We start from the raw sequence: 22,961 nt of genomic DNA, 5'->3' as shown, positions 1-22,961 counted from the left end.
CGTATCATAGACCATGGTCGGCTTCACCAGGGCCAGGGTCTATTGCATAGAGTAGAGATGGAGGTGGTGGGTGTGGTATTGGATCAGCTTGTTTAAAACCACAAAACGTGTTTCTCTACGTATGGAAACCTAACTGCTTTCAATTTAATAAAATTATACATTTCATTTTGCCTCTATTCCAACAGCGCCACCTAGACTGACTCAGCAGCCGAGCAAGTCGATCTATTATTTCGGTGACTATTCACGGGCGTCTACGTTCACTCTTCCTTGCCAAGCGGATGGCACCCAACCAATAAGGTCAGTAATGCTTGTGATTTGGCTGGTCCCAGAGGGCCAGTCTAGTGCCCCCTTTGTACCTATCTCACTGACTCATGGACTTAACGACTGACTGGTGACTGTAACTTATGACCTGGGCGGTGCTCTCGTATAGGATTACATTGTAACGCCAATGTAGAGTCTAAATCCGCCCCGCCCAAGTGTAGGTCACATGAAAAGACATTCAGTATCCATCGCCATTGCGAATAAATTGACTATAATTCTGTGCACACTGGGACTAGCTCTACTAGGCTTGCGTTGTCTTGTAATAATGAATAGAGAATGGGTCCTTTTTAATACTGGATTTCTTTCGTGATTTCGTTTCGCCAAAAAGTGGGGAGAACTGTTTTTGCCAGTGAGAACAATTATTTGTTCAAAACAGTGTTAGGGGCTCAGTACGTACCGTGATAAAATATAACATTAATAAATCACTACAACTCTAAAATAATACATCTTCCATAAGCTTTATTTTTCAGATTTTAGTGAACTTTACCAAGAAAATGGCATTGTATAACAGCGCCCTCACTCGTTTAAAAACGGCCAATTGAAGCCTCACATTGGGTTTTTGCCAATGCTGTGATACACATTTGTCAAGCAGTCCCCCCTTTTCACTTCTCGTCCATGCAGTTACCGATGGGAGCATAACGGTGAGACAGTAACCCCCGGCTCCGATATCATGGTCACCGCCGGTGAACTGATGGTACAGAGGGCAACTCAGACAGATGTCGGTAACTACACTTGCTTGGCTTCCAATGAGTTTGGCACGGCAGTCTCTAACCCCGCCCAAGTGCAGTTCAGTTGTAAGTTTCAAGATGACACTTTCTTTCCAGAGCCATATAAAGAGAGAGTTCGGAAACTACATGTATCTCCGATCGCAAAATGTATGCACAATGACACTATCACGCACTGTCACCAGTTTCTCTACAGGGTGAGTAAAAAAAACCCACGAAACCCAAATGTCGGGACTATTGTTTTAGTGAACTTCTGCATGTAGCACTTTTATAATCTAGGATATGAAAGCCCAATTCACAAGCTCTCATTTAGTACAAGAATCATTCAAATCACTCATGTAATTTTCAAGTTACGGAATTTTAAACACAACCACCGTTTAAGTTCTTTCCAAGGACCACACAAAGGTGTGCGTTTTGTGTGCGTTCACATACATCCCCATGTGATTTGTTTTCGGTTTTCTGAAAGAACACTTACATTTTTTGTGTGATCCGTGGACAAAACTTTAAAACTGTGGTTGTGTTCAAAATTCCGTAACTCAAAAATTACATAAGTGGTTTGAATAACTCTTGTACTAAAACAAAGCTTATCAATTGGGCTTTCATATCCTAGATTTTGAAAGTGCTACATGAAGAACTTCACTAAAACAATGGTCCCGACATTTGGATTTTGTTTGTTTTGACTCACCCTGTATTTGGATTTGGACCCCAGAATTCCATAACAGAATATTTTGCCATATTTGAACCGAAAATGGCATCCCAAACTGGTACCTCTCGTGTCGCAACTCTCTCTCTTTATCTCTTTCTTTTTCTCTAAGGGCTCTGTACCTCTCTCTCTCTCTCTTTCTCTTCCCCACCGCTCAAGGATGCGTTTGACCTCTGCTATCTTTTAGCTCAATACTGAACTTGATTTACCTTCACTGCTCTCTATTATGTGCAAGAGTATCATCGTTTACAATCATGTAAACGGCTTCTAGAAACGTCAATCCTTTCAGATTTAAGCATCTTCCAAGATGATGCCAAGCGCTACCCAGTCAATGAAAGCAGCTCGCTAGTGCTGCCCTGCGAGGCGCCTTCGGGTCATCCTACGCCAATAATCTCCTGGACCGATGGAGATGACCAGCCAATCTTCGCTGACGGCTCTTCCTGGAATGCCGATCACAACTTGGTTCAGGATGGCGAGGGTAACCTGGTCTTCCTGCAAGCTTCGTTGAGCAACAACGGCACCTATAAGTGTACTGCTAGCGTATCAGCTAGACCCGACTATAAAACATTTTCTGCAATACAGACGATTTCCGTCATAAGTGGTAAGGTTGTACGGTGTGATTATTGCAGCTATAAATTAAATGACAGAATATGATCCTTCATTCACACATTCTGACTGATACTGATCTCTGCAACTCAACTCACGCATTTCAAAACATGAGCTGTTTCTGAATTGCAATCATTCATTATTCAATAATAGACGCAATCATGAACAAACCAAGAAGTTTGGAATGCCGCTTTTGCACTAACTTTGCACTTTGTAGTAGGTCAAACTTTGTACTTCACCAATTCTGGCGCTATTGTTTTTATAGGGAACGTTTCTTTATTAAAGACAAAAACGCCAAAATGTGTGTGTTTGAAAAATGCCACCTGGATTTTAGAACTGGTAAGCCAATTGACCTCGAATAATTCTTGAAACTTTAACTGTCTGGCACATAATTGAAATGGGTGCGGACATCCGGGAGTACATCTGGTTCCCTGACCTACTTTCTTTAATCAGAATGGGTCAGGCGTCTAAAGAGTACTAACAGAGAGCTACTGTTGTGCAAATTAATACATATTTACATCAGCAGATTTATTATTGCAATTGTATTACAACTACTACGTATGCTCTACAGCTGCACCGGAGCAATCTCCGAGCAACCACCAATGATCCTAGAGGGCTCTCGAGTCGTCAATGCAATGCGTGGAGATGACGTGAAGATGCACTGTCTGGCAACTGGAAAGTATGAATGCTACACGCTACAAAACTGGTATCGATACTTGACCTACCGTCGCTTCAGTGTCGATACCGCATAGTGTTCAATAACATTGCACTGTGCAGTTTAAAATAAACCCATATAGTTTTTCAGTGAAAGAGGCATCAATGTGTACCGTTAACATTAAGAAGAGTCCTTGGTAAATCAAATCTTATCGCATAATCATAAACACTTTACCTATCACAGTTTGACCGATCACGTTTATTGGCTATAGTTTTTATAGACAAAAAATGAAACGCAATGTCAGATGTCTGAACTATTTTACAATTTTTACAAAGAGGCGCAAACGGTTTAAGATGTCCCTCATTTACTGCAATTCATCGGGCTATCCTTTCATTTGGTTGTAGCCCAAACCAACTGTCACTTGGACCAGACTACAGGACCAATCCTTTAGCGATCATGGCCCCATTCTGAGTCTGCGCAATGTGCAGCAGGAACAAGAGGATGTCTACACGTGCACGGCTTCGTCATCAAGTGGTCAGGATACAGCAACTACATCCTTACACGTTGAAGGTAGTATATTTGAAACAGGATGGCACAAAATGTTAGACTTACCAGTGGCGGTTTTACGGGGGGGGGGGGAGCCCCCCCTCCAAAAAAATTCTTTAAAAGATTGCACCTGGCAAAATGTAAGAATGTGACGTACATGCGAACGGTCTCCCCTAAATAAATAGTCGTGAGAAGGGTGCAGTACACTTTTAGTTAATATAGTATGCCTGATTGTAGGATTTTATCAGCGCTCTCCATTGAAAATATGGCACGAGCCCCCCCTCCCCCCCCCCCCCCTCCGAATTGATTTTCAGAGGCCTAAGTGTCTGGAGAAAATAACCGGTCTACATTTCAGCACGCCTCCCTGAAAAAAATTCTGGATCCACCCTGCTAGCCCCCCTCCCCCTCCCCCAAGAAAAAAAGAAGAAAAAATTGGCTCTAGAACCGCGCCTGCGACTTAGATTAACGCATAAGCGCATGCGGACAAGCAGGCAGGAAGGCGACGCTGACAGTGATGTATTAACGCAAGCGTGCATCAACTTTTAAAATGGAAATTTCGGCCATCGTAGAACGAAATTTCTGGAAACATAATGGTCATAATGCAGTCACGCATCTCTCTTGAAAGTTACCATCAAAGGACACTAAAGAAAAGGCATCGTTGAAAAGGGAGTGTAATTACACCTTGTGGTTTGTCAATGGTATGGATACCGCATGGTGTAGATCTAACACCACAATGATTGCAGCACTGCCAATGGTATGGATACCACATGGTGTAGATCTAACACCACAATGATTGCAGCACTGCCAATGGTATGGATACCACATGGTGTAGATCTAACACCACAATGATTGCAGCACTGCCAATGGTATGGATACCGCATGGTGTAGATCTAACACCACAATGATTGCAGCACTGCCAATGGTATGGATACCACATGGTGTAGATCTAACACCACAATGATTGCATCACTGCCAATGTACAGCTCGTCTACGTTCCTTTTTGGTTTTCAGTCGCGCCATTTTGGATCATCGAGCCCAGTGATACCACGATCTACGAAGGCAAGAGCACCAGCATGACATGCGAGGCAGGTGGCGAGCCGGCCCCGGTCCTTACATGGATGCAGAACGGTGAACACATACCAGAATATGGTAAGGTACAAACTCCCATAGAATCAGGAAAGCGGATAGAGTTATAGTTGGGGGGATCAAGGGGCAAGCGGGCACAAAATGTTATAGGCTTTTGTAGCACATTTTAATGAATTGAGATTTACAGTAGAAGAAAAAGAGTTGAAAAGGGCGAAATGAAGTGGAAAAGATTATTATGTGGGCCCGATCAACCAAACCTTTTTGTTTCGCTGCGTTTGAAAGAATTTTGGCTAAGAACAATCTAATAAATGCAACTGCACCAGCATTGAGGCATTTCCATACATACAACAATTATAAAAAATCATCTGCATTTAATAATAGTTATATATTTCTTAAACCATGAGATGCATTTATGTCGTATTAATTTAACCTTGAAAACCATAATCATGGACATGTCCAGATGTATATCCGAAACCTGAACCACGACCATAACGGTTACCATAATGATGACTGTCCTCTCTACAGATGGCAGATCATCAGTCCAGGTGATGGATCTGAAGGTTTACCAATGCGTGGCATCGAACACCCACGGAGAGATCATCACCAACGCCTTCTTGAACGTGACTGCAGGTAAAGCAACCTTTATTGAATACAGAATGCATCAGTTATGTCTAGGTCGGCAGAGGTTTTAACTCATACAATCAAACAGAATGCCTTCGACTGAAATATCAACTTTTTAAATTGGGGAGGCATTATTTCTTTTTGAATGATGTTCATCATTCTCTGACATCTAATTGTCCTGGGAGAAAACCCTTCACAAAAAACCCACACAAGCAGGGGCGTAGCACGGTCATTTTTATTGGGGGGGGGTAAAAAAATTTGAAAAAATGTAGACAGGTTTTTTTCTCCGGACACTTGGCCTCCGTAAAATAAAAATAACAGGGGGGGGGGGGGCTGGTACCATCTGTCTATGGGGGCACTGTTCAAAACCGACAATTATGCACACAAAGGGCCAATATATGGTGCTTTTCAGGGCGATACATGTGCGAAATTTGAAAAAGGCACCCAAAACGGCAGATGCCACAAAAAAGGCACCACTTCTTTTTTGAAAAGGTCACTTGTTCAGAAAAAGGGCACTTAGTAAAAAAGGGCACTCTTTACAAATTATTTTTTTTGGGGGGGGGGGTTAAGCCCGTTGAAAAAAAGGCATTTGAATGGGAAAAGGCAGTCTTTACAAAATATTGGCGGGGGGGGGAGTAAATCCACCCCCCCCTCCTCTGGCTACGCCTATGTCAAGTGTCGTCAATTTGGTATAGATACCCTTTCCCTTAATACATATGTTGTCCCCAAAAGGCATCAGCAATCACTAAAAATGAATTTCCTTATTACAAATGATTCGTCAAACCTACGAGAGGCTAAACAACGGAGTCTTCTTATTTGACAACATAACATAACGCCTTTACAATTATCATATTATTATTTAACCGTGCGAGTAAGTTGTACGGTGTTGTCTGTATTTTGTGAACAGCACTACTTCTGGCACCATCTAATGTAGTTGGTACACGTGAAGGCACCGATATGGAAGTCCAATGGAGTTTACTCACCTCTGCAGATGTCATTGGATATAAGGTATAGTCTAGATTATGAATAACATGTATATGCATCCTGTGTGTAGTGGTTTGTAATTGCAAGTTGCTTGATTTGGCTGTTTATTGGTTGCTATATTTTGCAAGTCTAACTGTCCACATTTCTACTTGATATTTTAGGCTTTTGTTTAATATAGAGAGTTTATATCCGGTAAAAAACATCTTTTGCCAAAATATCCTTTTCAGGTTCTGTACTGGCCCGAGGGAGGATCAGAAAACGATGCACCAGTCAAAACAGTGGACAAAAACACTGACCGCATCACCATCAACGACCTGAAGAAGGACACGACTTACTACGTCAGGGTCAAAGGTTATAGTTCAAAGGGCGACGGGATGGCCAGTCGTGAGCTGACAGTTGCAAAGCCAGGTATAGACCTATATCATGCTTCCACCATTTTAGTCAAGTTCCCTGTATCCAATAACAGTACTGAATGAAAATGTTTTTGTGCAAAAAGGAACCAGACTATTTGTCCTTCCAGCCTCGCTTTGGTTATATTGATTTGAATGGGAAAATCAAATGGCTGCAACATGATAATGGTATATTACGTCCAATGCTAACAACATGGGCGCCAATCGGTGGGGGACGGGGGGGGGGACAAATCCCCCCCCCCCACTTTTAAAAGCGGGGGGGGGGGATATCCTATCGTTTGTTCCCCCCCCCCCCACTTTTTCGTCCCCGAAAAAAATGTAGCCTACATTATGATTCTATAGCTCAGAATAGCTGTTTCAATTACTCCAAATTCGAAATGATGTTTAAATGACAATCTTTTGCTCAAACAATAGGTTAAAGTGGTCAGAAATTGCCTCAGATCGCACCACAGAGCATCTAGAATCCAAAACTTTTAGGGGCCCTTACGCGGGCCCCGAATCCCACGCCGTTAGGACTTCGCGCTTCGCGCTCGCATTAGTTCTGATCAAGGAATGTGCCCCCCCCCCCCCCTTTTGAAAAGCAATTGACTCATAGGAGAAGAAAATTTAAAAAAGATAGGATCGTATTATTGTTTTCAATACATACATCAATGAGGGTAGTTACAATTAAGTTCGCCGGCGCATATGTTGGGATTGAAATGAACGAGTCGAAAATCAACGTTTCAAATTGTATGATCATCTTTGATAATCGATACATCTCGTTTCCCGGCAACGAACAGACTTCTTTCACCTTATGTGTTTCAGGATCCGATACATGTATCTCAAAAGAGATATAATACCCGAGGGTACCACTTTAATTGTACTACTGGTAGATGCTTTTTCAATAAACAGGTTCACTTTGTGTCATAACGAGAGTGTTGAGGGAAATATGGGCTTCCTTTAATACTTATAACCAAGTTGTGTTTCCTTTTTCTTGAGCTTAGGCACATCCGTCTTTTTGTAATTACATGTTTTCTATTTTAAAGTACTCTACCCTTATTTCATTTTTCTTTTGTGTAGATCAAGGACAGAATTTGCCTCGAGGCGTGGCATCCACCATCACACAATCTGTTCTCCTTGTGCATCTCACCCTCCTCGTTACCTTTCACCTGCTTTGAGATGGTCCCGCCCAGTATCTTTGAGACCACACTGATAAGCACACCCAGTCAGACCAAAGATCTTCACATCAAAAATAAGTTGGAATGTGTGGTCATAACTGTCGTTTGTTCAATAATAGGGATGCTCCTTCGCTTGCGCTCCAACACGAACCCGAAAAGCGTGTTTAGAAATAAACTCATGATTGATAAGTATAATGTCATCAAATGTTAGTCGATTGCATTGAGTATATCACAATGAGCTTAACTTTAATTGACGTAATCAAGAAAATTGGTAAATTTGCAAAGATAATTATAATTCAGTATGTATGTATTAAGGTTTTCCCACAAAGCATGACTTTATTATGTCTTAGGTCTATTGTCAGTTTATCAAGCACCACATTAGTCTTTGCTAAGTAAAGTAAGCAATTTCGCCAGGTAGCAAAAACTGCATAATTATTGTAACAATGAGCATTTTTATTTTATCCGGTAAAAAACTTCCATTGTTTGTCATTTGCATTATGTAACATTATTTTTCTCAGGTATCTGTCACGTTCAGTATCTGATCAACGGGAGTGGCCAAGAAGCAGTATTGCACAGTTTTAATGTTTAACTGTTTTTGTAAGCCAAGTATTGGCCAATCCGGGCACGCTATTAATTCTATCAGGAAAGCCCCCTTCAATGGCGAAAGCATTGTGCTAGCTATTGTTCAGACAATCCGTCACGGGGTGATTACTTTGCACAATAGCGTGCACAATGGCTTCTCCATTGGAGGGGGCCCCATGAGTGTCCAACGATTACGTGTTCGGAGTCGTCTATATATGCAGGCGTGTATATCTGATAGTTTGGAATCAACGGACTTTCTAATGTAACTGAATAGTTTTTATCATGCTTTGGTACATTATACTCAACTTATTCACATATTGAATTCTGCAAGTATGTATCCGAGATGCATTATATTTTGGCGTCAGAAAAAAAAGTTTTATCTTGCGTAACCGAAGACCTCTTTTTAATTTTGAGGTAAATGTCTTTTCACTTGACACAGCATGAACAGATGATGAGGTTTACAGTTTGCAGCAGACTTCTTTCCTTTTCAGGGCTTCGTAGAAGTGCTGGAAGAATAAGCTTCCAGATCCAGAGCCTTCTGAACACTATCGTTGTTTTAAAGGGTTCGTGAAGTTTCTTAAAAACATAATTATTGCATGTGTGTGGAACATTATACATGTACTCCTCTTAAATGTATGAAAACTGTTTGACATCTGCTTTTTTTTATTGAAACGTACACTTCTTTAAACGTTTAAACTGTTCCCTATACAACTGAGGGCGCTGTTGCTGTGATGTCATTTCAGGAAGACACTGTTCAGTTAAGGGATTTTCTGTTCAAATTGTGAACCCCAAGAAAATTGCTTAGTGAAAATATTTGTGAGAAAAGTTTGCTCATTGGCTTACTGCCATGTACTGACACAACAACGAATCACCAAAGAAAAGAAAATGTAAGACAGCGAAATACCCAAAATTCTGGCAACTGGCTGCTGAAATAGCTGTAACATTGAGGTTTCTGCCAAAATGACATTTTTGCTCATGAATATGGAAATTTGCATTAGCATAAAACCAAAAAGGCACCAATATACCCTTAAAAATTCACCCAAAAATTTGAAAATTAGGTGAAATGGGGCACAAAAGTGCATTTCCCAGAATTGCTTTAAGACAATTACATTGTATGAGCCCTAATAATGAAAATGGATTTTGCATGGAGTGCATGATCTAACAGTAATGCACAAGGTAAATTGTTAAACAGAATGAATGTGGAACATCTGCACAATCCATGCCACACCTACTAATATGCCCACTTCTTGGTGAACAGTGCTGCCTGGAAGATCTAGCGGTGGCAAACGAGAAGGCTGTTCACTGCGCAAGAGCCTGGCCGAACATTTGAAACATAGATGACGGACACGAAAGAAGAATTGTCAAACAGAATATTTAAAGGATCAATAGCAACAGATACCGACAACCAGCATGCATGTGATTATTAAAAAGTCATTATAATCGAGGAGAAAGCTTGTAGAATATGCATTTAACTAAATTTTATGCAAGAACATGCTGTACTTAGTTAAAAGAAACAGCAAAACGGGCATGAGATTTCAAATGATAGAATTAGCATTTCTGGATCCAATTTGTCAAAGTACACAATATCAACCCCATTATATTATAGGTAATTTCATTTCGTAGTTTTATAATGACTAATTTCTCAAAAAAAATGTTTTGGTTAAAGGTGGACCCATTCCTCCTCTATAATGTACACCTCTCTATTATTGTCAACTTTTCAATGGTGAACGAATGGAACACGACGTAAAATAATTAATATTATCTTCTTGCTGTATGGGCAAGCAAACATGCATAGACCAGACGATGGCTGCTTGCCATCACAATAACCAGCCTGTTTGTTCAATTGTTCATTTTTTTTATTGGAATTTGTTTGTTTCGTTTCTGTTGCCCAGCTTTTTCTTGTACCATCTGGTTTGTTTGATCTTGTGCCTCATTCCAAGCTTGAAATAATGGCTGGAACATTGATAGGTGACTGTTCTGTTTGTCTACAACACATGTAATTAAAATATTGTTTACATGATCCAGTTTTGTCAATGAGAAAAATGAAAATGAAAGAAAAACCTGGGCTAAGCCAAGCCTTTAATTTTAATGGCCTCTAAAACGTAGAAATTAATTGTGCAAATTAGCGCGAAATGAAATATAATGGCTCAATAAGTTTGAAAAATAATTATGGTTGTCACCTTTTCTTTGACCTTATTTAGTTTTTTTATCGTTAATAATAAGTTTGTTTGTTTTGTTTTGATAGTTGTTGTCTATACACACACGAACTAGTGCACAACACAAAACACTTTTTTTTTCTTTTCCTTTTTACTTTCCGTATTACATGTATATCGTTGCTTTATAGAACAGCTGTACTGCTAAAATCCAACCTAGTACTGGAACCCGTGTCAAATTTGCTAGCATCTTCAATGTGCATTTTTATGGCAATCTTGAGATTTTTTCCATCTTTTTTTCATGAACAAGATAGTGACACGGCAAGGGTTTTAACAACCGCTGGTTGATTTTTTTTGGGGGGAGGGGGACTGTCATGCAACGACAGTGTTAAGGATGCAAACAGCTTCGTATTCTTTTTAAATTCTTTAACGACGTTTCATTGGAGATAGCTTTCGCAGCTCAATGACAAACTCTCCGCGGAATCTTTTATTCGCAAGACTGTAGATCAAGGGATTGACTGCATTGTTGATAAAGATAACACGCCTTCCCAACATGGCCATACTTCGACGAAAATGTTGTCGTCTGCGTCAGTGGAGAATCGCAGTGCCTCGCAGATCCACAATGGTATCCACGTCAGAACAAACACGATACTGGTAAGGAACAGCATTCGCGTGGTCTTCCTCTGTAGCAGAATTGCTGGCCTATCAGCCGGTGTTTGGCGGCGAACAGCGGTGGTCACTTTGTACGTTCACTGGTTACTGGTACCAGTGTACCGACATCTCGAGGGGAAGGTCGCGCCGTCTCGCCATCGGCATTCTGGCTCACTTTGGTGTTCTTCGTCATGATTTCTGGAGACGCATTTTGCAGATTTCGTGGATTAGGATCTGGGCAACACTCTGAATGTCCACTTGGAGCGCCTGGTGGGTTCAAGGAGTTGTTGTTCCCGTAGGTCATGGTGGCCAGAGGGAATTCCTGATTCACTGCGGTCTTTTTGCCAGCGCGGACGGGACAGGGCCTCGGTGCGTGTCCAGCTGAATGAATCCCAACTTTTACGTTTCGTCGGATGGTCGCGTAGATCCTACTGTAGCAGATTCCGATCGTTAAGACCGCGAGGATAAATCCAATGACTTGCATGATCAGTGTGGGCTGGTCTGTTATTCCACAGAAACAGATTGTGTTGATAATGTTTGGAGTTTCTGCAACGATACACGGCACGAGCCACGAGGGCTATCGCGATCGCTGTCTTATCGCGGCAGGGCTTGAACAACTCCCGGGCCGGACGGCACACGCACTCGTAACGATCCATGCACCGCGATTAATGCCGTGAGACACACAGAGAGCCCCGTCCAAATATGACCAAAGTGGTCTGAAAATAACAAACCAATGTGGCTCCCAATGCCCGATGAGAACGTAAAGATTCCTGATCACATCTCCTAGCAGAGATATACACACCATGAAGTCCGCTAAGGCTAGCCCAAAGATCAATATGTGAGTGGTGGTCTTGTGGTGCTTGGTCCAATACACACGCATGATTAGGGCGTTCAAGCGCACCAAACATAAACAGTAGAGAACACACACTCAAATCCACATCCTGTAAGCATGCGATACCTGGCCTGCTTCCAAGTCGTTTCCAATTGTTAAATTTTCCATTTTCATAATAATATCATTTTTAGCTGGCAGCATGAATATTGTTGTATACTCTGTAAATGTAACACTGTGGACAGCTCAGGAACGAGCACCCGGACGATTTCAAGCACCTACAAAAAGTCTCGACATGAATGCATGGCTCCATGTACCATGCATTATGTTCGATGTGCGTGGAAGCCGAAAACATGTAGGCCTACTTCACTGTAGCCGTCCAATAAAATGGATATCCTTAATTGCCCTACATTCTGTCCACGAACAAGACGAATCGTCGGAGACGTGAAGAGGAAGTTTGCAGCTTTCGTCCTCTACTCCAGACAATCACGAAATGTTAATAGACCGCAACAAATGAAATCGTCAATCAAAATTGCCCGGGGAGCCGAGTGGGGCGCCCTCAGCAAACTAATCCCGAATTCTACCAAATTACAAAACAATACTAATTGGAACCAAAGAAAGCCATTGTTTCAATTTCGCAAACAAGAGGTTTTTTTTGCCTTAATTGTACACATTTATTAAAGTGAAAACACATTAATTGAAGCGGCACACGCATTAACAAAAGAGGTGCCCACATAGTACATCAATTGAAGAGGCACATGCACTGTGAAAGCGACACATACATTAATCAAAGAGGCACAAACAAAGAACAGTTCCATTACACGAGCTAGTACATTAGGAATTGAACGAACTTACAATTTTATTACTATAGTTATCATACAATTTATCTTTACTATCACAAATCCAGTACAAACGCTTAGATGCATACAATGAATGTTCGGAAAATTAACAAATAAACAACGATTTAACTTTGGTGAAATTACTAGCAAGGAGACCATGATGACGTTATATGACCACCAGTTCAGATGGTAGTTTGCTTCAAGGGCCCATGCAATGTATTCTCAAATGCTCTCCTTGTAGAAGCACCTTGTGTCCCATTAAAGGCCAAAAAAATCTCCGGTTTCTGGTATGCGCGCGCGTTGCCGTAGCCGTGCGCGTCGGCAAAATGAAAACAAAAAAAACTTTTTTTTTCAATGAAAGATGATGTCTCAAAACCGCCAAATTCACTGGTTTGACTGAAATCCTGCTGCTGCACAATTTTAACGTTTCAAGTTTTAGATGGGGTTACGATCGAGAATAAGCTTTATGTGGCCTCTCAGGACTCCCATTATATTTGCACTAAGTTTAGTCTGGCAACATTTGCAGTCATCAGCCGACATTTGAAGAAAAAAAAACGTTAAAAAATCCAAACAAACAAAAGCAGCGTCGCTGCACCACTTTTTGGGCAAGCTCCATACCAGAAACCGGAGACCTTTTTTTTTTTGGCCTAACCTTATTTCCAAGTTTCGTTTTGACATTTTAAAGGGTATTTTGGTGCCTTTTTGATTTGTATGCTGATACAAATTTCCATATTCATGCGCAAAACAATGAAGTCATTCCGGGCAGAATTCTCAATGTTACAGCTATTTCAGCACAAAAACGTTGCGAGTTTGGGATATTTTTGCTGTCGTAATGTTCTTTTCTTTGGTCACTTTGTTGTGCGAGTACATAGCTTTAAACCAATGAGCTACCTTCTCTTACATATATTTTCAATAAGCAAATTTTTTGATCACAATTTGACAAGAAAATCCCTGAACTTATCAGTGTCTTCCTGAAATGACATCACAGCAACTTCGCCCTCAGTTGTCAGGTAAATCATATTTTCAGGTTTTTTTAAGTTTAAAGAAGTGCACTTTTAATCAACCAAAAGGGATGTCAAGTAGTTTCATATAAGAGGAGTAGAATGTCACAAAATGTGTTCCAAAGAAAATTTCACTGCATGACCCTTTAGTAACGACACCAAAGAATCGTAATGATTATTAATAATGCGTATTAGCCGTATGGGTGGCGTGTGAACAGCTTACAATAGGAACCCTGAAAACAATATCGGTGAAACGTATTCAAGCGTCCCACCAACATAGACCTCTGGTATGTCTAGCTGTCCGCCTCTTTTCTCAAGTCTAACCCTGTCTCCTACCACCAGGTCAAGTACGACCGTGGTACCGGCGTACTCCACGATAGCAGCGGCTGAGCTAACCGATGTCACGCTGCTTTTGACGGCATCGTTGACGGTCAAGCTCACGGTGACTGAGCCCGGTCTGCCCACTCCTTGGTTTGGGAAGGAGTACATGAAGACGTAAATGCCTGGAAGGCTGGCCGTGAAGATGCCATTTGCGGTGTCGAACTCGTCCTCGCGGCCAAGATCCATTTCAAAGTAGTCAATGAAAAGTGTGCCGGGGCCGAGTCCCGTGCTCTTTCGTGATGCGGAAAAGGCCGACTGACGGAGCACGAGTGGCGAACACAGACACCGATCTGAGGTGGGGAAAAAAAACATACAAACGTAAACGTTTTAAAGCATTCAAACGTGCAACTTCGTCTACACATCGCCATTTGGAAAGTTCTTATTCGTTAACGGTGACACGTTTGAATATCATAGACATTGGCAAGGGTGGAACGCAGGCCCGATGTGCAATGGCAACACTAAAATCACGCCTGTCCACACAACTTGAAGAGCGCCCCCGCAGGTGTCCAATTATGTCGAATGATGTCCGAACGATTTTATTGTCATCTTGAAATTCCAATTTTTTTTTGTTCTTGACAAAATAGCAAACAGGCCGGCATAATGTTAAAATTTCCCCTTGTAAAAGTAAACTTGTAGTTTTAATAACTTTGGTTACTTGCTCGGAAACAAGTCGCAGCATTAAAAAACCAAACAGATTTTTTTTCAAAGATATGAAACAACTTCGGAAAACTTACGGTACAGCAGGAAGCCATTAAATATCACAGGGGTTGTGGTATTTACAATGGGCGTGGCAGATCCGCTCAGTATCTCAATCATAACGCGATCATCGGACTCTAAGTCCAGCAGAGCGTGACCGGCTACAGGGCCATCTCCAGTCAGTCGCAAGACGGACTGGGGGTTAACACCACCAGGAGACCAGCTGAATTGGTAGTTGATGCGGGATGGTGGACCCGAGAAGTTTTTCCCGGTACCCGGTGCGTGGAAGGAGAAGACATAAGTTCCAGGGAACGGAGCAACAAAGACAGGTCCGGTGCCAAGTCGATCTAGTAGAGGGGGCTCGTCATACGTGTTTCGGGGGAACTGAGTGATGTCCTCTGTGTCGATGTACGAGAAGGCGACATCTTGATGGAAGGTAGACAGAGCCAGAGTTCCGGTTGTCGAGAGAAGCAGGAGGAGGGGTAAACCCAAGAAGAGCCTACTCGTCAGATTCGTCATCTTGTTGGTTTTCCACTGGTTATCCAAATAAAGTATGGGTATTTTTTAGAATTTAAATATAGGACAATTGTATGAAAGACTGCATTAACCTGACGACACTTCTTATGGTTGTAAACAGTTTTTCGAGAATTGGTTTCTATTTTCTTGCTAAAAATTGGAAGTGTTTTTTCAGTGCCAAATTCATGTTTTTCCCCAATATTGCAAATCTGACTATTCGGTTGTATAGAGAGATTGCGCTAAGTGCTCTCTCTATCTCTCTGTAAACAAGCAACAACTAAAAGCTCTCCGCAGTGAAGGGCTGATGCGAGGGCGCTCTGTGCCCTTTGATGAAACAGTGACGTCAGGATGATTTTGATATACATTTTCCAGAGGAGGGTCCCTCATAATCGACATTCAACTTTAATTAAATTTTCCGGGCCTTTTTATAGTCCTATTTACCATTTTAAACGCTTCTTCAACATTTAACTCTAAAGGGGCCGGGTTATTTCGACCATCTCTCAGCCGGGGGGGGGGGGGGGCACTAAGATCTCGGCCATCGAGTGATGAAAAATTTGAAACTCGGTACATGCATAGAGCAACTCTTCATAAACATACCAAAGAAATTTCATGACCAAAGGTCAAAGGGGTTTGGAATTATGGCTAATTAATTATGGCAATTCTGGTCTGTGTACACGACGTATATGGGAAAATTAAGTTTTTCACGGCGTATAGCGCCGGAAAAATTTTCGCTGCGCGACAACCCCATGTCCGATTTTTATGTTTTTGGTGTCAAAAGATGCGCAAGGCTCGAGGCTAAAAAGTCATAAAAGCTCGGGTCGCGAAAAAAAAGTTTAAAGGCTATCGCGGAAAAAGTCGAGGGGGGGGGGGGGCGGAATCCGCCCCGGCCCCTTTAGGGTTAAAATTAATGAGCAGTTTGTATGTTGTAATCCAAAGCACTGAGAGTCTTTCCTTGTTCACAATGCACTTCCATAAAGTGGACATGAGTGTTAGTGTTATTTATACCTTTTAAGTATTTTGTGTGAGGTCCCAAATTCAACAGTGGATGGTAACCACAATGTAGTCTTATAATTAATTCAATCCTTATTAAAATGAAACAAGATGTTGAATGAAACTCAATAATTCTTACCCGGTCTTTTGCTTGTCTCTTAGGGGTCTCTACTCTCAGCCGGCACAGCTAAACACGATACCCTTAAGCCCAATGCAAACCTCGATGCAGTACTCGTCTGCACCACGCCCATTCAGTGACTTCAACCCCAACAAAAACAGCTCATCTGGAAAAATTATAGTATTCTTAGTACCAGATAGGATTACGCAATAACTTGCCTGGCAGTACAGGTTTGTTAAGGACTCGATTACATTCTTCAGGTTTTTAGAATTTGTATGCAAATTAGTAGGAACCATTAGAAACGGTACGCAAACGGGATACGCATGCGGCTCGTAATAGTTACTTAGGCCTAAATCATGCTTAAAATTTAATCAGCATGGTTTTTTTCATCTGGCACACTATGGGCAATTTGCACTTCACATAAAATGTGAAGATTTGTTTAAGTTGGCTTTCTGAAACCACTAGTGGGATATCCAGCATTTACGGAAAGGGGGTGCCGAAAATGGAGGCGAAAGTAGCGAATCCAGCTTTTGTTGGTGTGGGGGGGGGGGGGGGGGGGGGGGGGGGGGGCAACCGCACATTTGCGCCGAAATGTAGGCAATTTTGTTTGAACCTATCTTCCAAATGGGGGCGCTCTTCAAAACTGCATACTGGAAAATCTAATAGTGCCGATTTTTTTTTTGGGGGGGGGGGGCCTGATGTCAGAACTCTCTAACCATTGATGGAAAAACTTACTGAAAAAATTCTTTAAAAAAAAATCCGTCAGGGGAGACAAGTTGCCCCCTTTGCCTCCCCCCCCCCCCCTGCGGCCACTGGGCGAAACCCATTTTAAGCGGGGCATATATTTTCTAATGAATTGTGGGTAAAATTGCCTGTCTTTGAAGTGAATAAATAGCCACTGAGCTGACAGCCTCGGCCAGAAAGGTTAGATAGACAAGACGAACCTGGTTGGAGCGGGGCGCAGGAAGTGGCGTAGCGTGGGTGGCGCGCACCCCCCCTCCCGATCCAAAATGTCGCCCCTCCCCCTAGAAAATTGGCAACCGGAGAGTCCTATGCGTAAACATGATTAGCTGGTTGAAAAGTACATAAGGCCAAAAAAAGTCTTCGGTTTCTGGTATGGAGCTTGTCCCAAAAGTGGTCAGGCGACGCGGCTTTTGCTCTTTTTAAATTATTTTTTTAACTTTTGTATTCTTCAAATGTCGGCTGATGACTGCAAAATAATGGTGCCCGACTTATTTTAGTGCAAAATATATGGGAGCCGAGAGAGGCCACATAAAGCTTATAATTACTCGATCGTAACCCCATCTAAAAACACGTTAAAATTGTGCAGCAGCAGGATTCCAGTCAAACCAGTGAGTTTAGCGGTTTTGAGACATCATATACATTGAAAAAAAAATGTTAAATTTGCCGACGCGCATGGCTACGGCGACGCGCGCGCAGACCAGAAACCGGACCCCCTTTTGGTGGGGAGGGGGGGGGGCTAAAGTGCATTTTTTGCCTAGGCTAAGTTGTGTTTTTTTTTTCCAAAACCCTGTTTTTCGCGAGTGGCCAGCTGTTGATTGAATGTCCTGTGGAAATTACATGGCGCTAGCTATTGTCTAACATTGATAGTGACCAGCGCCCCCCCCCCCCCCTTCACACTCTCAAAACGCTGGTTAAAATTATGTTGGTTAAAAAAGTTGGTTAACATTCTAACCAACGTAACGTTGTGTGTAAAATTGTCCAATTTTGCCCAACGTTGGCCCAACGTTGGGCATATTTTGCCCAACGTTGGTTAATTTTTTTTTAACCAACCGTTGGGCTGTTCACCTGTTAAGCAGCAGTTGGTTAAAAATAGTCGATTTACCCAACGATGGTTAAGATCGGGTACATTTAACCAGTATTGGGTAAATTAAGGGACTACTTTTAACCAACTGTCGCGCGAACCGATACCATCGAATTCGTGTTCATCGCATGAGTCACGTGATTATGCCATGTTATTTCTGAAATTAGTGTTTAGAGTTAAAAAAAAAAACAGGTTTTTGACCCCAGTGACCACATGATGACCTTTGACCCCAATTTGGTCATGTGGTATGTTGGGGCTGGGCTACTGATACTTTTGACAAAGTTTGGTTGAAATCGGTCAAAGTATGTATGCAGCAATAGACAATGTCAACGTTCGTTACTAACTAACTCTAACGGACTAACGGAGAGATATGATGATTTATTGAGCTGCTATCCCGCAGCTAGATAGATATGGAACATCACATGACTGAACACAACGAGTTCAAGAAGGAAATGAAAGCCTACACAAACATTCACATCCCAATTGCACAATTTATATTTCACTCGGAGCTTTCCATGTGCTGCGCACACAAAATAACCAGGAAGTCTACACATTTTTATTGGTATATCAGCTCACCATTGAACCACAGACGAAAACACGGAACAACATTTAGTACAAGTGTCTTCCTGAGCTGCAAGCATCATGGCGTTTGGTCTGACCAGGTTGCTTATTTTCGTCGCATTTGTCGTGATATCTCACGAAGAAATCATCAAAGTAGGACCGAATATTGAATACGAGAATTGTGGTAAGTTGGGCAAACCACACTCTGTGGGATAGAACTTACATTAAATGAGTAATGGGAAAGAATTCACAACTTGTTATAGTCGGAACATCGATCGCCAAATTTATCGTGAGAAATCATCTCAACTTTGGATCAATCACTTAAAACATGTTCAGGGTAACCGCTTTTACTACTCTTTGACTTTTACTAATCTGTAGTTAGTTATTGGACAGAAATAAACCTGTAAATAAGACGGTAACTGACTTGGACATCACAGACGATATAACTTATTGAGCGCATTGTAGCAAGTGGGACTGTACAAAATGAAAAATACAGGAAAAGGAAAGACGAGAAATGTTGAGTTTCCGTCTAATTTGCGAACAGAAAGGTAGAGTCTGCGGCAGCTGTAGCAACACTTTGAATTACAATGTTTAGACACTCAGCCATGATGATTAACACTCTAGAAAATAGCAACTGTTCGATTTATACGTCTGTACTGTCTCAGGATATGATCTTGATGTATAGGCCAATCCGGTAGTGTCTCCTAACCCATCTGATTGATAAATGGATTAAAAATAGGTCTATAGATCGATTGATCTATCCACTGATTGATTGAAAGGATAAATTGACTGATCTATCCACAGAGCGACCAACCGATTGATTGATTGATTTAATGGACAACTGATTGATCTATCGATATTGAATGGATAACTGATTGATCTATCGATTGATTGAATGGATAACTGATTTCTCTACTGATTAATTGAATGGGTTATTGATCTATCGACTAATTGATAGATCTACTGATTGATTGAATGGATAATTGACTGATCGACCGACCGGCCAACCGACTGACTGATTAAATAGATATTTTATTGATCGATATTAATCGATCTTTTTCTTGATTTGATTGATAGGTCCGCCATTCAATCTGACCCTGTCTCCTAACCCACCCAAACTCAGACAGGCACTCAACATCACTGTCGAATTTGTGGCTGGTAAGGGCTTTTGTTGCTTGTTTTAGGGTATTTTTTGAGGGGGGGTGATTTGTGTGTTTGTTCTTTTATCATAATGGTTATTCAAGTTTAGTATATTACTTATCATACGAACCACGTTTGTCAGACAATCAATATAAGGCCAGTTGCAAAATCGTCGGATTGAGAAGATTGTAATTTACTATCCACATCACAACCATAACAAAGACTCAAATGAATGAGAGAAAATATAGCACGGTATATAATATTAATAAACCAAAATAACACGCAGCCGAATTCAATTTCCTGAAATTAATCAGATTTAGTGAATTGTCTTATTTGTTTATGTTTAGCTTATGACTTAATCGTTGGGGTTATTGAAGCTTACTTCAACGTTTGGCCTTATTACTACAAAGATGCTTACTGCGCTAACGGCGAGACCATTGATCCTAAAGGCTGCTATATCAGCAAGGGAGGTAAGTTCACTTGACTGGGACTCGAACCTCGGACCACTGAACTTTATGATTCGTTGACGTAACTGCTTTGTTTTATCTGATGTCATTTTTATTTAAACTTCGTTTTTATAGAAACGAGAGTCATTTCCGGGACAGTATGGGTGGACGACAACTTCAAGGAGGTAAGGCCTTTTTACACACAATCCTCGGATCAATTTATGTCTGTTTATTTTTGATAGTTTTCTTCTTCAAATTCTGAGTGGGGAGGGGCTGTGCACAAAAAAAGATTAGGCTTCGAGCTGGAGAGGGGCGTGCGAACTCTATCAACTGACACTCTTGAACTTGAGACATTACTTGAGACATGAATTGAGCATTATATGCACTGCTTCTGAAGTGTGAAATTTATGCAAGGTTTTTTTTTCTTATTTATTTTCAGACTTACTACGTGGCGAATGCAACCCTGCGTAACCAGGATGGCAAACTGTTGCTCTGTGCTAGGGGGAGGGGGAAGTTGTAGTAAGCTTCATGACGTCATGACTTTGTCATGTGACCATAATGGGTTCACATTTACTGCAGCCTTGTCGATATGACACTGAAATGTCATTATTTCGAAGACAATTAAACGTAATCATTATCAATGGAAATGTCATCTTAGGGAGACATTCCCATAGGGTTGTAATTACCCCTAAAGCCATTTTCCTTATCCTTCCCCACGAATTTTGGTATATTTATGTTTTGGACCACGAGCAATCAATCTAGCCTATTTGCGACGTAACTTTGCCTCTAAATAGGAGTTGTGACATTAAGGAGACATTGAAATGTCCGATGTCTGGTGTCTCCCTAAGGTATAATTCATGACGACATGTTTTCTTAAGTATACATTACAGGAGTTGTACTCAGAATATTGCCATTATGTTGATTATCAACAGTGTAAACAGAAAACTAATCCACATGATTATTAGCAAATTTTTGTTTCTAATTTCTTTTAAAAAAAACACTGTTGAAACTATTGTGAAATTTACAAAGCACATGCAAAATTTACAAATTTATGTAAAAAAAAAAAAAAAAACATTTCATGACTTAAGATGAAATGAGTTGACAGTCGAAGAAAGCCGTGAATATGACTAGTTAGGATCTTTCAGCATTTTGAGTTACTACCATATTTTGCTAGGGTCTATACACCAAAACAAAAAGAAAGCACTATAATTTCGTGAATATGTTTGGAAGTATAACTTTGTATACAAGAAACACATCCTTGAATTAAATCTTGTCATCTTTAAAAAAAAAAAGTCAGAAATGTGTATGGATTGGTCAGTGTTTGAGTGTTAGCCACCAAGACTGGGTGACGTCACAATCAGCCCCGCTAGCCCGGCTGTTTACACCTTCAATAATGACATTCAAATATCAGTGTCAGAAAAAATTGCAATTCTTGCAACGGGCGATATTACACGACTGCGATAATATTTGCGACATCGCAAACATTTTCGCCAATATTTGCAAAGATACTTGCGATGTGTGATGTCCCTTCAGGGCCACGATACTATTGTGCTTGGAGTGCATCAGTGAGCAGTCACGCTGTTGTATATGGCACCAAAAGTCAAAGTCATCGGCACGGAAGACATATTAATATTTTTATACGACGCGGTCCGTGGTCATGGGCCCTGGTTTAGGAAGGGCGCCCTCTGCGTACAAAACCCGCTTTACAAAGGGGAAACATCTTAAATATATAGAGGAACCAAAAAAAAAGAGTTTCTAGAGCAGATTAAAAATGCTTCAATTATGGACAAAACATCTTTATCGTCGAAAAAGTCGACAAAAGTAGTCAAACAAGCAAACAATATGCTAAAACCAACAAGCTCGATCGGAAAGATCTCGGAAGCTGCGGGCCAACGATATTTTGAACAGCTTTGAACAACGCCCACATAGCTATGAACCCCCTCCCTTTTTATTTTACGGAGACCAGTAAAAGAAACCTGTTTAGTTATCAGTACGGATGAAGAGACGATTGCCCTCATGTCCCACCAAATAAAAATGACACTACGGCAAAAACTGCTAAACCTGCTGTTGCTGTCGAATCCACATCATAAATTAAATTAAGGATTGACAAACGAGGAGTAGAGGGCCACGGCTGAATGAAAATTCCTGGTTAATTCGCTTCAAACCGATCCCTTTTGTTGTAGTTTCAAGTAGGCTTATCATATAGTTCGAAATAGCAGTGGCGCAAGTCGCATCGGTCCCCCAAAATATATATATATATATAGCTCTACAGAGATGTATCGAGCACTGTGAATTGTGATAGAAGACGATTTCATTGGATATATATATATATATATATATATATATATATATATATATATATATATATATATATATATATATATATATATATATATATATATATATATATATATATATA

General features: G+C 41.1%; 3 protein-coding genes and 1 pseudogene across 4 annotated transcripts; 2 read left to right on the top strand and 2 right to left on the bottom strand.

The window, feature by feature from the left end:
• Nucleotides 1-947: 947 nt before the first annotated feature.
• Nucleotides 948-8,411, top strand: LOC119740091 (neurofascin-like). Its single transcript, XM_038215292.1, has 8 exons — nucleotides 948-1,115; nucleotides 2,039-2,358; nucleotides 3,415-3,580; nucleotides 4,568-4,705; nucleotides 5,168-5,272; nucleotides 6,171-6,271; nucleotides 6,475-6,655; nucleotides 7,717-8,411. Exons 1-8 carry the CDS (start codon nucleotides 992-994, stop codon nucleotides 7,812-7,814), a joined length of 1,233 nt encoding a protein of 410 aa, XP_038071220.1. The 5' UTR covers nucleotides 948-991; the 3' UTR covers nucleotides 7,815-8,411.
• A 2,874-nt stretch (nucleotides 8,412-11,285) lies between these two features.
• Nucleotides 11,286-12,207, bottom strand: LOC119740090 (annotated as a pseudogene).
• A 1,199-nt stretch (nucleotides 12,208-13,406) lies between these two features.
• LOC119740176 lies at nucleotides 13,407-16,743 on the bottom strand. Of its 2 annotated transcripts, none has more exons than XM_038215393.1 (3): nucleotides 16,592-16,743; nucleotides 14,985-15,489; nucleotides 13,407-14,540 (listed from the first exon to the last, which is right to left on the bottom strand). In XM_038215393.1, the coding sequence occupies exons 2-3, from the start codon at nucleotides 15,463-15,465 to the stop codon at nucleotides 14,089-14,091; spliced, it is 933 nt and encodes a 310-aa protein (XP_038071321.1). In that variant the 5' UTR covers nucleotides 15,466-15,489; nucleotides 16,592-16,743; the 3' UTR covers nucleotides 13,407-14,088. The 2 variants fall into 2 exon arrangements, with proteins under 2 accessions (XP_038071321.1, XP_038071322.1); XM_038215394.1 differs by having other exon boundaries at nucleotides 14,985-15,480.
• A 2,196-nt stretch (nucleotides 16,744-18,939) lies between these two features.
• On the top strand, nucleotides 18,940-21,827 carry LOC119740013. The gene is made up of 5 exons (XM_038215202.1): nucleotides 18,940-19,140; nucleotides 20,034-20,114; nucleotides 20,444-20,566; nucleotides 20,678-20,727; nucleotides 20,982-21,827. The coding sequence occupies exons 1-5, from the start codon at nucleotides 19,038-19,040 to the stop codon at nucleotides 21,060-21,062; spliced, it is 438 nt and encodes a 145-aa protein (XP_038071130.1). The 5' UTR covers nucleotides 18,940-19,037; the 3' UTR covers nucleotides 21,063-21,827.
• Nucleotides 21,828-22,961: the final 1,134 nt, after the last annotated feature.

Source organism: Patiria miniata, unplaced genomic scaffold (genome assembly GCF_015706575.1).
Source record: "Patiria miniata isolate m_02_andy unplaced genomic scaffold, ASM1570657v1 HiC_scaffold_4, whole genome shotgun sequence".
In the NCBI taxonomy this organism is placed as follows: Eukaryota; Metazoa; Echinodermata; class Asteroidea; order Valvatida; family Asterinidae; genus Patiria; species Patiria miniata.
The sequence above is the reverse complement of the archived record's forward strand: the minus strand, read 5'-3'. Positions and strand labels throughout refer to the sequence as shown.